Raw genomic sequence first — 16,049 nt, 5'->3', positions numbered from 1 at the left:
GAACCCAGAACCTTTGTAATCAACAGCTAACATCATCTATTTAACCTTTACAACTAATTGATAAGTGGGTATTGCTACTTTGTGTTGTCTAAGTCCTAGGGGCAGAAACATCTCTACTTAGATCACATTTCACTGCCTCTGAGAGTGCAGTATCAGTTTTCATGACTCAGTGAATTTTCTTTTTCAAATACTTGGGAACAATAATTAGAATTTTTTTAATTAATGCAATCCATTGCCCTTCCCTTAGGACTCTTAGGCCTTCTGTGTAGTCTCAAAGTCAATTGAAGCCTCACTGTGATAGATGGAGGCAGAACTGCCTCTTTTAGTCTCCTTTCTGTATTCTGGTATGTGTTTGTGGCTGCATGGTAAACTGGGTAAGGGAATCAATTCAGTTAAAATAAATAATAACAGTAATTAAAAGTCTGTCACCACATTAGTTGATGTTTAAACTGAATGGGTTCCACTATCTTTGCCAAACAGCACATGAATAAAAAAAGTAAATGACTAGGGAAGGTAGCCCAGCTTCTCCATTTCTTTTAGTGCCGATGTAAACTTAGAGTGAGACTGGGGTATTTATGCACTTTCTGTCCGGTGTTAGCTGTGTTTGCTGTTTTCTGGGGAAAAAAAAAAAAAAATCATACAAAAGGAAATCCAAATTAAAAAAAAAAAAAAAATTCAAAACAAACAGAAAGAATCTCACAACCAATAAACCAAAGAAAGACAAGTTCCACCTTTCTGGATTCAGCTACATCTTAATTATGTACCTACTCTTTAGGTAATAAGGTAGTTGCTTCTGTCACTTGCACATGTGTATCTTTTTGGCTTTTTTTGGTAATGATAAAACCATGACGTAAGATTATTACCAGCATGAGGGGCTGGTTGATGGATTAGCACAGTATGAAGTGATAGCTGTATGGTGCATGGGGAAAAACAAATATCTTCCGTATCTTATTACAAAGTTTCTTAGTATCCCACTGATTTTTATTGCAATTTCAGCTTCCAAACTACAAAAACTTCAGAGGAACCATTCAAGAACTTGGTCAAAACCAGTATGTGGTTAGTGGTGAAATATTTGTGGTGGACAGAAACACTGTAGAAATTACAGAGCTACCTGTAAGAACATGGACCCAGGTAAGCTACAGTAAAGAAAAAAAGCTCTAAATTAAACAGTTTTATCCTACATGCAGGAGAACATTTTAGTCCACTTCTGATCATTTTATGCACTTGGAAAGAAACATGGTTTCATTCTTTTCTTTGCCTTTGTAAAAGAGGGTTCTACTTGTACCATCTCATCTACTGTCTATACTACAAAGAATCACTGCTTCTTCTGCTGAGTTAATACATAATTCCCTTCCCCCCCCCCCATCTTTTTATTTATTTATTTATTTTTAAGTAGACTTTCTTGACCTTGTAGAATGGCTCTTAGGTTTGTTCTAATCCCAGCTTTCATTTTGCAGGTTATATTGGTTTAGTAAATTATCACTGGTTTCAGTTGTGGTACACAAGTTGAAATCTGAGCTTGGTTGTGAGCTTGGTTTAAAGAATGAGGAATCTAAAGAAGTTGAAATAAGTGTTTCTGGTTTTTTGCTATCTTTTTCTTAATAGCTGTACAGAGAACAGGTTCTGGAACCACTGTTGAATGGAACTGAAAAAACTCCAGCATTAATTTGTGACTACAAGGAATACCACACTGATACGACTGTGAAATTTGTTGTGAAGATGACAGAAGAAAAACTTGCAGAGGCAGAAGCTGCTGGATTGCACAAAGTCTTTAAGCTTCAAACAAGTCTTACTTGTGATTCTATGGTAACTTTTTTTCTGTTTGGCTATCAGAATATTTACAGTTGCTTGTTGTAAACTTGAATGTTTTTGTAGTGATTTTGGCATAAATGAACAAGTCTCTTCTTCATATTTGCTGCTGACAAAAAGTAATTGTGAACTGTTTGAATTCAGTTGTCTTGGAGATAATGCACGTCTTTTGACCATGTTGGGCTACTTGAATTTTGAAAGTTCACTGGAATTGTCTAGAATTTTAGTCTTTTTATGGCAGGTACTACTTTCAAACATTATCACAAAGCAAAAATACACACGTGTGTGTTGTAAATGGCCTTGCTCAATCTATTGTGTAGATTATTTTTGAAAAGCAAATGCACCAGATCAAGGTGACTGTACTTTGCACAGGTTCTAGTAAGTGTAGGGACTACTGCTAGAATCTCTCTGTAAGGCTTGTATTTGTGTAGGAATCAATCTGTCCTGGTGTGAACATGTTAAAAAGTTAGATGCCTGTGTGAGTCCATTATGCATCCACCTACCAAACAGATACTTTAGACAGATGAATTCCCCTAGAGAGGGATTTATTTCTTTCAGCTGACTAGAAAGGGGTGCCCAGGGTGACTAGTCCACCTATAAATGTCTGAACTGGAGGTGTCAGAAGTCAGGCAGAATTGATTTTGCCTGTGAAGTAAAAATGATTTATTTCTTTGTACTTGAAGGATTTCTGAGATGTTTAAAGTGGCAGTTTTCACACTGGAGGTTAGAGATTATAAAAAATACTCTTCAACTGTTATACGATTATTATTATTATTATTATTATTATTGTTGTTGTGAATTTAGATAGAATTGTAGTTTCATCTGAATTTTGGTGTCCTCTCCAGGGCTTTCTTGCTTGAAGATATAATCATAAATCTTATGTTAAGTTGACTTGTGACTAAAAATATAATCTATCTAGCTATGTGCTATATAGTCCCAGAGGAAGGTTTGAGCTCTCAGTCTTCAAAATGCTATTCTTCATATAGTGTGCATGTGAGAGCAATAGAAATAAACTCATACAGGAAGATTAAAAATCTTGAGTTATGAAATCTCTTTCAAGCCATATGTTATCTATTTTGTAGGTGCTCTTTGATCATACGGGATGTTTAAAGAAGTATGAAACTGTGCAAGACATTTTGAAGGAGTTCTTTGATTTGCGATTACATTATTATAGTTTACGTAAGGAATGGCTTGTGGGAATGCTGGGTGCTGAATCTACAAAGCTAAACAACCAAGCTCGCTTCATTCTGGAGAAGATACAAGGGAAAATTGCCATAGGTGAGTTAACACTCTCTAAAATAGAACCAGGGAGAAATCTGGAAGTGATTTAAATGTCGTAAAATGTATTTGTATGTAAGACATTGACTTTCACAACACCGATTACTGACTTTGGTTTTTTGTTTGTATTGTAGAGAATAGATCAAAAAGAGACTTGATTCAAATGTTGGTTCAGAGGGGCTATGAATCCGATCCGGTTAAAGCTTGGAAAGAAGCACAGGAAAAGGTGAGGATCAGAAATCTCTGGATACATTTGATGCTGTTGTTATAAATGATATTCATTTATCAAGATGTTTGGTTTTGTAGTAGTCTGATTAATTTATGACACAACACTTTAACAAGATTAATCATTACTACTTTTTATTGGCTTTCATTCTTACAAATACGAATTTACATACAAATATTGCTGCATAATGGTGGTATTCCACATAGATAATTCTAAGAAGACAACTAGATGATATAAAGGTTGAGAATGAGAAGTTCATACATTCAGGGTTTTTATAGCACTTTGTATACTGCTATACAAAACTGTACTCGTTTCTAAAGAAACAGATGTACGTGCATGTCCAGAGAGCAAAGATCTTCATCCTGTGTGAGATAGCTAGGAAAATACAAGTTTCTGTAGCCAGTGGGATACGGTGCGTATTGCTAATGTTAGGTTCAGCTTTGTATTCTTACATCAATGACTAAACAGTCCAGCCATAAGAAATGACAGGAACAGGGCTTTTTGGAAAAGACAAGAAAAAATTCCTTGTTACTGAATGCACGAGGAAACACCTTAGTAATCCATCAGGGTATTTTGGGGAATTGCTGCTGTTCATTTACAGAGCTAAGATTATTCATCTGTCTAATTCTGAATATTTCACTTTAGGCAGCAGAAGAGGAGGACCCACAAAACCTAAATGATGATGCTTCCTCTGCTTCTGGATCGACTTCTGGCCCTGATTTTAACTATATCTTAGACATGTCTCTGTGGTCTCTCACAAAAGAGAAAGTGGAAGAGCTCATTAAGCACAGAGATTCAAAGGTTGGTACACTGTGAGAGGCTTATTTTGAAATGATTTAATAATTACGGATGTGCCCAATTGTGAATGTTCAGTTCAGACAGTATTTACTAAGTTACTTGTAACTTATGATTCAGCCAACTCATAACGTAAAAACTTATATTTTATATGCTACTTTCACATTTTAGGAGAGAGAACTAAATGACCTGAAAAGGAAATCTGCCTCAGATCTCTGGAAAGAAGACTTAGCAGCTTTTGCTGAAGAGCTTGAAGTATGTTTTACAAATCTTTCTAAAAATAGATATTAAAAATAAGCAAAAACAAACCAAAACAAAAACCAAACCAAAACAAAAAGCAGATTGCTCTCCAAATATAGGGGCAAGTGGGAAATCTGTTTTGTTCTCAGGGATTCTTTCTTGTATTTGTACAGTACAGTGCTTTTCCCAAGTCTGTGAAAGAAAAACTACCAGGAACAAATTGGTTTTCAAATGTCAAAAAAACTGGGAGTAGTAACTAGCAATTCTAAGTGAGGAAGCATTATCAAATGTAAAGCCACAAATTTGGGAACAAAGCATGTAGACCAGAAGTGCTAGACAAAAGGCTTTTACCTTGCCTCATTAGTACCTCTGGCAAAAAGGTAAAGGCGTATTGATGATTGCTGAGCCTCAGCCTTCAGTGTTTCCTGAAAATGGCTGATGTAATCTTTTGAAGTAACACAGGATAATCCAAATAAGATGTTTATTTCTCTGCACCTTCATGGTGCAGATGCAATTGGAAGTATTCTGTGCTGAAACCTCAACTTCTGTAATAAAAAACTGGAAAGGACTGGAAAATGTGCCTTATAAAACTTAATCTAAAAGCTCACTGCTTGCTTTAAACACCGAAGGACTGAAAAGTTATATCAGTACCTGGAGATACACGTGAGGAAGAGGAACTTGATGAAAGAAAGATATTCCAGAGTGTCCAAAAGTTTTCATTTGTTTGGGCTTGAAAAAAAGCGTAGCTTTTAACCACATGAAGTAGGGAAGAATTTACCAAGATTAAGTGATTGATTTTCCATTAGTAAAAGGTGCGCTATAATTCAGCTGACAATTAAGGGCAGTCTTCTACTCCATGTTAAAAAAGACTGAAAAAGCACCATGTTTTGCCTTTACTGAAAATGAACATGTTTCCCTCTCGCCCCTGGTTTTTTGTTAGAAAGTAGAAGCACAGGAAAGAGATGACATTCTGGCTGGCATGATTGGCAAGCCAATAAAAGGTGAAGTTGGTAAACCCAAGATGAAGAAGCTTCAGTTGGAAGAGACCATGCCATCACCATTTGGGAGAAGAATAGTTCCACAGATTACATCTGCCATGAAAGCTGATGCCAGTAGGAAATTGCTGAAAAGGCAAAAGGTAAACTAACTGTTGCTATAGTTACATTCTTTAACTGCTATATTTTTCCGTGCTGATAATGCAAATCCAAAGACTAGATCCCACTAGACCCCATTAGTACTGTATGTACGTATGATGTTTTTCTAACTTAATGTGTAAAGAAATTAATGCTGGACTTATTTTATATTTGAAAGCCTATTATGACTACTTATTGCTGGAGTGTTTTTGTTGCTTTTTTTCCCCTTCCAATACTATTAAAATTGGCAATATAATAGTCTACTTTAATTTATTCTCTTCTAAAAATTGTATTGCAGTTTATCACAGTATCACAGTATCGTGCGAGTTGGAAGGGACCTTAGAGATCATCGAGTCCAACTCCTGGGATTTGAGCCCTCTAGTGTAGCAGAGCGGCAGTTCTACCACTTGCGCCACAGGGGGGATTCAAACCCAGGCCTCCAGTGTTGCAAGCGGCGGTTCTAACACTGTGCGCCACCGGTTGTTATTTATTTATAATATTTATTGTTGGAATATAAAGGTATAATTTTATTTTGACCAACTTGTTAATATTTTTAGGGTGATGCTGATGCTGTAGCAATAAAAATAGAATTTGATGAAGAATTTGGTGGTGCGCAAGCTGACGGTGGTGGGGATGACTCGGTGAATACAGCAGCCCCAGCAGATAAAATCGTTAAAGTGAAGAGAGAGAAGGAGGAGCCTGGTGAGATATCCTTACGCAGTCATCATTAAGCTCGAATGAGTACTAATTTTGCATTAATCGTATTTTTAACACATTATGAGAAGGGAAATATACCACAATGAGTATTTCATCTGATTTTCTTCCTTCAAGAGATGTGCAGAAATACTTCCAAACACTTCTGTATTACTTTCAGCATACATGGAAATTAGAAGCAGAGGTATTCAATGCTCAAGTTAAACATGTGGACACATCTATTATGGTTCTCTAGTTGTAGTAACTGACTGAAATTTCTGTAGAGTATTCTGCTTCTCTTGAGATGGGGATCTTCTGCTTTCTACATATGGGTTTGAGGGGGAGGGATCTAAATCGTTGAATATGTGAGTAGAAAAAAAATCGATTGTTTTTTACATAATTAGATTGTGTACAAATGAAAATATATGACGTGTATGTTCTCTGCCACTTTTATTTATGTGGTAACGTAACTATACTGAAGTATGTAAAAATGTATTTTTCTTTTAGCTGAGAGGCCCAAGTATACATTTGACTTGTCAGAAGAAGAAGATGATGCCGATGATGATACCAACAGTAGCAATGATTTAGATGAGCTGAAAGTAAAAGTTTCTCCACCTATAAATGACAGAGAGAAGGAGTTCGTTCTCTCAGACAGTTCAGAAGAAGATGAATATGACTTCCCTCCATTCATAATAAAGCCATCTCCAGAGTAAGTACTGTAACTCAGCAGTATATATTTTTAGATAATTTTTTTTTGAATACAGAAACCTCTAAAGAAAACTGACAGAATATTAATTATTAATCTTCACATAAGATGTAAAATAAAATGTATATGTTTCTGGGGAGGAATGAAAGTGTATATTATCATCTCACCATTGCAACTGACTTGGGCAGGGAAGACATGGCTCACCGAATTGTGATAGAGTGTCAGTAATGTCATCTGTTAATCGTATTTAGTAAAAATTTCTGTTTTCCTTCTTGTACCAACAGGTATACAGACTTATTGATAAATAAGTAGTGCTGTCAATTTAAGATGGTTACGATGCATGACAGGATAGGGATTTTATTAAGGATTTGTCTGTTGAAGTGCTAGATACGTGTTAGAATGTAAAACAATAATTTAATCTCTTATGGATGCTATAATGTCTGCATATTTTAATATGGATTTAATGCAATTAATGCAATTTCTTCTTGTGTCTGGAAGTAGAAAAATGTCTCAAGAGAAGAAAAATCAAGACTTTGGGAACATTTTCTCATTGCCATCCTACTCTCGGAAGACAGATGATGGTGAGCTTGATTTCACTGATCTGATTACCATTAGCAGTTTTTACAGAATACGTACGGGGTTTTATGTCATAAATAGAAACTTAACGCAGTAGTCTTAAGAGTAATGGTATTGAGATTTATGTAGGGGAAAAGAAATAAGAGGTTCTGATCCTTAGAGGAACATGGCTTGTATTGTAGGCACATGGTACACACATAGCCTAGCTGTAGTATCAGAAAGGTGTATCTGTGAAAGGTCTATCTGCTGCAGATAACTTGCATTTTATTCTCTTCACTGTGATGTTTATGAAAAAGCCCTTAGTGACAAGACCAAGAGTTGCTGTGAAAGATTTTGTAACTTGATCCAGAAATCTTTCACCTTATCCAAAATACTAGAGTAGAAATTAATAAAAATAGAAGAGAAGAGGTTTTTGCTAATATCCAAACTGAACCTCCTCTGGTGCATCTTGAAGCCATTCCCTGTCATCCAGTCTCTAGTTACCTGGGAGAGGAGGCCAGCCCCCACCTCGCCACAACCTCCTTTCACGCAGTTGTAAAGAGTGATCAGATCACCCATGAGCCTCCTCTTCTGCAGACTGAACAATCCCAGTTCTCTCAACCATAAGATGTGTGCCCCAGTCTCCTCACAGCTTTGTTGTCCTTCTCTGGACATGCTTCAGGGCCTGGATTCTTTCATGTAGTGAAAGACTAAAAACTGAACATGGTGTTCAAGATACGGTCTGGCCAGAGCTGAGTACAGAGGGACAGGGGGATCACCTCCCTGCTCCTGCTGGTCGCACTACTTCTGATGTTTGGTAGCAGTTTAAATTATGTGCCTCTGTTCTTCTAGACTCAAACAAGACTTTTTTTTTTTTTTTTCCTCAAATTCTTTTATAATCTGAGGCAGGCCCTGCTGAGTGACTTCCCCTTGCATTTATTTATGTGGTAACGTAACTATACTGAAGTATGTAAAAATGTATTTTCCTTTTAGCTGAGAGGCCCAAGTATACATTTGACTTGTCAGAAGAAGAAGATGATGCCGATGATGATGCCAACAATAAGAATGATTTAGATGAGCTAAAAGTAAAAGTTTCTCCACCTATAAATGACAGAGAGAAGGAGTTCGTTCTCTCAGACAGTTCAGAAGAAGATGAATATGACTTCCCTCCATTCATAATAAAGCCATCTCCAGAGTAAGTACTGTAACTCAGCAGTATATATTTTTAGATAATTTTTTTTTGAATACAGAAACCTCTAAAGAAAACTGACAGAATATTAATTATTAATCTTCACATAAGATGTAAAATAAAATGTATATGTTTCTGGGGAGGAATGAAAGTGTATATTATCATCTCACCATTGCAACTGACTTGGGCAGGGAAGACATGGCTCACCGAATTGTGATAGAGTGTCAGTAATGTCATCTGTTAATCGTATTTAGTAAAAATTTCTGTTTTCCTTCTTGTACCAACAGGTATACAGACTTATTGATAAATAAGTAGTGCTGTCAATTTAAGATGGTTACGATGCATGACAGGATAGGGATTTTATTAAGGATTTGTCTGTTGAAGTGCTAGATACGTGTTAGAATGTAAAACAATAATTTAATCTCTTATGGATGCTATAATGTCTGCATATTTTAATATGGAGTTAATGCAATTAATGCAATTTCTTCTTGTGTCTGGAAGTAGACAAATGTCTCAAGAGAAGAAAAATCAAGACTTTGGGAACATTTTCTCATTGCCATCCTACTCTCGGAAGACAGATGATGGTGAGCTTGATTTCACTGATCTGATTACCATTAGCAGTTTTTACAGAATACGTACGGGGTTTTATGTCATAAATAGAAACTTAACGCAGTAGTCTTAAGAGTAATGGTATTGAGATTTATGTAGGGGAAAAGAAATAAGAGGTTCTGATCCTTAGAGGAACATGGCTTGTATTGTAGGCACATGGTACACACATAGCCTAGCTGTAGTATCAGAAAGGTGTATCTGTGAAAGGTCTATCTGCTGCAGATAACTTGCATTTTATTCTCTTCACTGTGATGTTTATGAAAAAGCCCTTAGTGACAAGACCAAGAGTTGCTGTGAAAGATTTTGTAACTTGATCCAGAAATCTTTCACCTTATCCAAAATACTAGAGTAGAAATTAATAAAAATAGAAGAGAAGAGGTTTTTGCTAATATCCAAACTGAACCTCCTCTGGTGCATCTTGAAGCCATTCCCTGTCATCCAGTCTCTAGTTACCTGGGAGAGGAGGCCAGCCCCCACCTCGCCACAACCTCCTTTCACGCAGTTGTAAAGAGTGATCAGATCACCCATGAGCCTCCTCTTCTGCAGACTGAACAATCCCAGTTCTCTCAACCATAAGATGTGTGCCCCAGTCTCCTCACAGCTTTGTTGTCCTTCTCTGGACATGCTTCAGGGCCTGGATTCTTTCATGTAGTGAAAGACTACAAACTGAACATGGTGTTCAAGATACGGTCTGGCCAGAGCTGAGTACAGAGGGACAGGGGGATCACCTCCCTGCTCCTGCTGGTCGCACTACTTCTGATGTTTGGTAGCAGTTTAAATTATGTGCCTCTGTTCTTCTAGACTCAAACAAGACTTTTTTTTTTTTTTTTCCTCAAATTCTTTTATAATCTGAGGCAGGCCCTGCTGAGTGACTTCCCCTTGCATTTATTTATGTGGTAACGTAACTATACTGAAGTATGTAAAAATGTATTTTCCTTTTAGCTGAGAGGCCCAAGTATACATTTGACTTGTCAGAAAAAGAAGATGATGCCGATGATGATGCCAACAATAAGAATGATTTAGATGAGCTGAAAGTAAAAGTTTCTCCACCTATAAATGACAGAGAGAAGGAGTTCGTTCTCTCAGACAGTTCAGAAGAAGATGAATATGACTTCCCTCCATTCATAATAAAGCCATCTCCAGAGTAAGTACTGTAACTCAGCAGTATATATTTTTAGATAATTTTTTTTGGAATACAGAAACCTCTAAAGAAAACTGACAGAATATTAATTATTAATCTTCACATAAGATGTAAAATAAAATGTATATGTTTCTGGGGAGGAATGAAAGTGTATATTATCATCTCACCATTGCAACTGACTTGGGCAGGGAAGACATGGCTCACCGAATTGTGATAGAGTGTCAGTAATGTCATCTGTTAATCGTATTTAGTAAAAATTTCTGTTTTCCTTCTTGTACCAACAGGTATACAGACTTATTGATAAATATGTAGTGCTGTCAATTTAAGATGGTTACGATGCATGACAGGATAGGGATTTTATTAAGGATTTGTCTGTTGAAGTGCTAGATACGTGTTAGAATGCAAAACAATAATTTAAGCTCTTATGGATGCTATAATGTCTGCATATTTTAATATGGATTTAATGCAATTAATGCAATTTCTTCTTGTGTCTGGAAGTAGAAAAATGTCTCAAGAGAAGAAAAATCAAGACTTTGGGAACATTTTCTCATTGCCATCCTACTCTCGGAAGACAGATGATGGTGAGCTTGATTTCACTGATCTGATTACCATTAGCAGTTTTTACAGAATACGTACGGGGTTTTATGTCATAAATAGAAACTTAACGCAGTAGTCTTAAGAGTAATGACATTGAGATTTATGCAGGGGAAAAGAAATAAGAGGTTCTGATCCTTAGAGGAACATGGCTTGTATTGTAGGCACACGGTACACACATAGCCTAGCTGTAGTATCAGAAAGGTGTATCTGTGAGATTGATCTTGACTGTAAGCGATCAGGATGATTTAAAATATGCAGTGAACAAATCTTATTCTGAACATACTCTGTGGTTATAGATACAACAAAATTGGACAGTGACGAGGAGGATTCTACTCCTGTTTTCTCATCACCTTTCGCCTCAAAAGAAACAGAGAAAATTCTAAGTAAAACAGTAGCTGCTAAAAAAGGTAAGTGTAGGATTACAATGTAAATCAAGTTTTTTCAAGTTCTTCACTTCCATTCACTTCACAGCATTCAACAGTTTTCATCATCTCTCCTTTGCCCAAACTGTACATGATCACCATTTCTTTGACAGTGTAGTGATAACTTAATAGCTTAGTTATTACTCAGCTGGTATTCTTTTAGTCATGTCCTTAGTTCTGTGTTCATGCAATGTTCCATCCACTCACCTTCTGGTGAGTGCCTCACAGGGGAATGTCTATTGTGTAGCTGAAGCAATTACTACAAACAGTCGTACGTGGGGTTTTTTGTGACTTCAGAGTTTGAATTTTGGAGGACAGGAAGCTGATACTGAAGGACTGCTTGTTCTGTCTCGTTACCTGTATGGCCACATTCCTTTCTCAGTCCAGGGACAATAAAGGAATAGTTAGGAGTTAAATTTCTTCTCAGACCTTGATCAATTTGATATGAAATTTTCTGATCTCTGGCATCAACTGACTCTGACTTGCTTTATGCTAATATAGTTCTTTTGTCTTCTAATTGCGATATCTATAGAGACCTATTTGTTGTTTTCAAATATGGTTCCCGAGTTCCGACCTAAGTATCAGTTCTTCACTCTCAAGATCTATCTAAAAGGCTGCCGGAGCCTCTCCTTGATGCCAAAGAGAGCTTTATTTTTAATATTAGCAGGCCATGATACTTGGACTACTTAGTAGGTATCATCCATCACACAAAGCAGTACACTGATTCTCCAGCAGGGAGCAGTTAAAGGCAACGCTGCCAAAAAGATTCTGGAGACACTCATCTGTCTGAAGACATTCCCTTAGCAGTATCACAGATGAAAGCTTGAGTACTCACCAGTGTTCACATTCCTGCTATGTGGAGCTTTTTACATGCTCCTTATCTTTAAGGTATTCAGGGCTGACAGATTACACATAGGTCAGTAGCGAAGCAGAGGGTTTTGTTAAAGGCTGGATTGTCTTCCAACATGTGGAGTGCATTACTTCTCCGTGGTGTGAATGTATGAGGGCTGCTCCGAGACCAATGCCTCCTGTTTTATTACGTTGGCCCGCGATATCAGAGGTGGATGGTGGTGGTGTGGCAGCCGAGGTTGAACCTTCCCAGCAGTATTCCATTCCATTTCATTGCAATGTAACAGATGGCAGCAAAGGGGCAGTCTGACAAAACGGTGTCTGATGTGGAAGTGCAGGTGAAGCAAAGGGGTGGAAATGAATTCTTCTATGTGGAAAAATTGCACCCATTGACATTAATCAACACTTGCTGAATGTTTAAAACAGTGATCACAGTGAGGCAGTGAGGGGTTCGTTTCAGCAGTGCTGACAGTGACAGTAGGTCACCTCTGCTGGGGCAGATTTTTACCAGCACAGCTCTTGTTCATCGACGGTGAAAAGGCATAGATAATAAAAACACTATTGAATGGTGTTATTGAGCTCTTTGTATTCATTGTAATTTCCATGAGAATGAATAGGAGGCATTGCTTTCGGAGCAATACAAGTACTGTATTATAAAGATGGCAAGACAGGTTGTGTAGCAGTAATAGAAATTCAGTAAGGATTCCTGTTTATTTTTCACAGTTCTAACATAAAAGTTGAAGTATGTTTTCCTCAAGTGTAGGAGGCTCATCTCGTTTTAACATCTGCCATTTATTCTGTAATTTATTAAAATTTGATATTTCTATGCAATATGTGAATGTAACACATTCGGTATCTCTGACTTCTAACAGCAAAAGTAGATGTACCACCTAAACCTAAAAGGGCTCCCAAGGCCAAGAAGATGGAAACTGTAAGTTCTGACTCGGATTTGGAATTTGGCATTCCAAAGAAGACTGCGGCACCCAAAGGTAGTAATTTAGATGTGGTGTCGATTAGCATCACACGATGTCTGTGCTCTCTGTAACACAGGTTCAAGATTATATTTCAAGGGAAGCAGAGATAGTCTCTAAAAGAACCACACTGATTTATTAGTAAATGAATCATCGGCAGATTACTCAGCCCTGAGCTTGTTCTATGACAGAAAGTGTTCACTGGTGTTTCTTGGCAGTCAGTGCTGTGAACTTCTTAAGTGACCTTCGCTGTTGGGAATTTAATGACTCCAAACCCCATGAGAGAATGGTAACTCCAGAGGAAGTATGAAAGAGAGAGATAAAACTGAGAAAATCAACTGTTATGTTGTATTTTCTGCCTATTGAGAAGAAGCTTGAGCTGTAAACTGAATTTCAACTTTACACACAGACGTGATAAGATGTAACAATATCACTGCTGTTTTTTCCAGCGTGCTGAACTCTGATGTTTTATTGAAATTATGTTCTCTCACCTAGGAAAAGGGAGAGGGGCAAAGAAAAGGAAAGCATCTGGCTCAGAAAATGAAGGTGATTACAACCCTGGGAAGAAGGCACCTGAATCAACACCGTGCAAGGTCAGTCCTCTCATGGTCCTTTCCACTTTTCACTTCAGTAAAAGATGCATGTTCTTATGGCGGGGTGCTGATGTAGTAACCGGGGTGTAGCTGTGATTATGTTAGAGCTGTTAGAGAAGAGTTGCTTCAGGACTGAATGTCACGATGCAAAACGCACAGAGCTTCACAAAGGATTTGTCTTTTGTTTTCCAAAGAAACCCAAGAAGGCCGCTTTCGACCAGGATTCTGATGTGGAAATCTTCCAGTCAGGCTTTGCCTCCGAAACTGCCCCGAAGCCCCGGACAGGTTGGGCTAGCAAAGAAGTGAAGTATTTTGCAGAGTCCGATGAAGATGATGATTTTGGTATGTTTAATTAAGTGCCCAAAGAGCACACAACTGTTTTCCAGCGACTATCTTGTGTTGTCCTTTTGGTCCCTTCTGTCGCAAACTTCTGGACATTTGACTTATCTTATGTGACAAATGTAATTGATGGGTTTTATTCTTGTGTGTGGGCATTTTAACATTCTGTGCTTACACCAACAGCTTTGTGCTCTTTTTTACTCATTGAAATGTCATGTATTTGTCGGACTGGCTTGTAGAGATGTTCTAGACAGCGGTGCTAAAGCACATTTTAATTGTCATGGTTGCAAACAGCAAACCTGCTTTTTGAAATAAAGTTTAAACATTAAAAAATGGAAAACTCTCCGTCTTGTGTGTGTGTAATGTTGGGGCGGAGGGACCGACTGCCACACGGGTGCTTTTTTAAAATAAATATATCCCACTTCCCATAGTCAGTCTTCACCAACTATTCTTGAGTAAAACGAGAAGTGAGGCAGGACCCATAGTCAGTCTTAACGTGACTGGGTAAACCGACCACAGCAGCAGCGGTTGCCAAATGGTATCGGACTGCAGTCAAGCCAGACCTGACATGCTGAGTGGCCGTGATGACAGTAGAGGAGGTACTCACAGCAATAGCCAGCCATTGACGGGGAGACAAGCAAGGCTCCCAGATGATACCAGTTTGCCAGATCTGCAGCGACCCTAGGCCAAAGACAGGAGTGCTGGCAACTGTATCTGCTATTGCATTACCTCTGGTAAAAAGGCTTGGCACCTCAGAGTGACCACGCACATATAAGGATGCAACAGGAGCTGTGTGGGAGGCCAAGGTCTCTTCCAAAATTCCAGCAGCCTCTGAACTTGGGAGGCCCTCCCGGCCCATCCGGGCCAACTGCTTGGCTGCAAAGATGGAGTCAGCAACAATGTTAGAGGGTATCATTCGCCAGAGGTGCACTGCGACCGTCACAGCCATCACCTCAAGCATCTGCACGCTGACCATTCGGTTTGTGAAGACAGCAGCCTGTGAACTACGGTTGGGATCCTGCCAAACCACCATCCTGAGATCAAGAGTCTCATGCTCTTCCAACTGAGCTAGCTGGGCCATTTCAAGGCCTCGAGCAGTGTCCCACTGTGCAAGCGATCCTTCCATGCAGCTCTGTAAGATCTTTTGCCAAGCTGCAGCCATTTTGCTAGACGGATTTTGGGGTTCTTTTGGGTCGGATCCCTTTAGCTGACCATACAAGGGCTTCATCAGTCGAGAAGGTATCCCCAAAGCACCCCGAACCCACTGGAGGCCTCCTACCAGTTTCTGCATATTCCATAGTTTCTTAACACGTGGTTGAATATCAAGACCCACCAGCTGCATCATCTCAGTGCTAAACTTATATTCCAAGCACTCTGCTCTAATTCCCTCTTGCATGTCTATACCATGCACAGGGTGAATGTGAATCTCGCCGCCACATCCTCCGCCCCTCCGGGTGGTGCCACGCTTGCACTCCCCGCCTCCCAAGGCGATATCACGCCGGCACCCTCCACCCCCTGGGCGGTGCCGTGGTTCCCCTCCACGCCCTCCGGCGATCCAAACGCCGGGCTATCCTGTCGCTGCCCACAGCCGCGCCGCCGCCCCCCCCGGCCCGAAGCCGGCCCACCGGCCGAAACTTGCCCAATCCAAGCCTGCAGCCGCTGCCCCGCGGGGTCTCCCTGGACCTGGCTACTCTGCGGGCGGCACACTGAAAACGGCACCATACTTCCATCCGCTTCCATTTCCCCCCCCGGAAAGGACAGATCTGGTTTTCTTTTATTGTCTCAAAGATTGCTTTGTGAGGCTTTTCTGGTGATAAGACTCTGACTGGCGACTGCTGACTATCTAGGAGGGTGAATGGTGGTTGCTATTGTGCCATCCCTGCTTATGATTGCAAAGATAAGCA

General features: G+C 39.1%; 1 protein-coding gene across 1 annotated transcript in view; it reads left to right on the top strand.

Moving 5' to 3' along the window:
- Nucleotides 1-14,183, top strand: part of LOC140264534 (DNA topoisomerase 2-beta-like) — a 28,192-nt gene extending 14,009 nt beyond the window's left edge. The window contains 15 exon segments of the mRNA XM_072360387.1: nt 997-1,131; nt 1,606-1,806; nt 2,892-3,087; nt 3,222-3,313; nt 3,959-4,114; nt 4,280-4,363; nt 5,289-5,486; nt 6,039-6,183; nt 6,715-6,773; nt 8,437-8,630; nt 10,876-10,955; nt 11,268-11,378; nt 13,115-13,231; nt 13,709-13,806; nt 14,001-14,183. Coding sequence (XP_072216488.1) covers nt 997-1,131; nt 1,606-1,806; nt 2,892-3,087; nt 3,222-3,313; nt 3,959-4,114; nt 4,280-4,363; nt 5,289-5,486; nt 6,039-6,183; nt 6,715-6,773; nt 8,437-8,630; nt 10,876-10,955; nt 11,268-11,378; nt 13,115-13,231; nt 13,709-13,806; nt 14,001-14,162 — 2,028 coding nt within the window. The 3' untranslated portion in view covers nt 14,163-14,183.
- Nucleotides 14,184-16,049: the final 1,866 nt, after the last annotated feature.

The sequence above is a fragment of the Excalfactoria chinensis genome, chromosome Z, assembly GCF_039878825.1.
Source record: "Excalfactoria chinensis isolate bCotChi1 chromosome Z, bCotChi1.hap2, whole genome shotgun sequence".
In the NCBI taxonomy this organism is placed as follows: domain Eukaryota; kingdom Metazoa; phylum Chordata; class Aves; order Galliformes; family Phasianidae; genus Excalfactoria; species Excalfactoria chinensis.
Note: the sequence above shows the minus strand (reverse complement) of the source record. Positions and strands in the feature narration are given on the sequence as shown.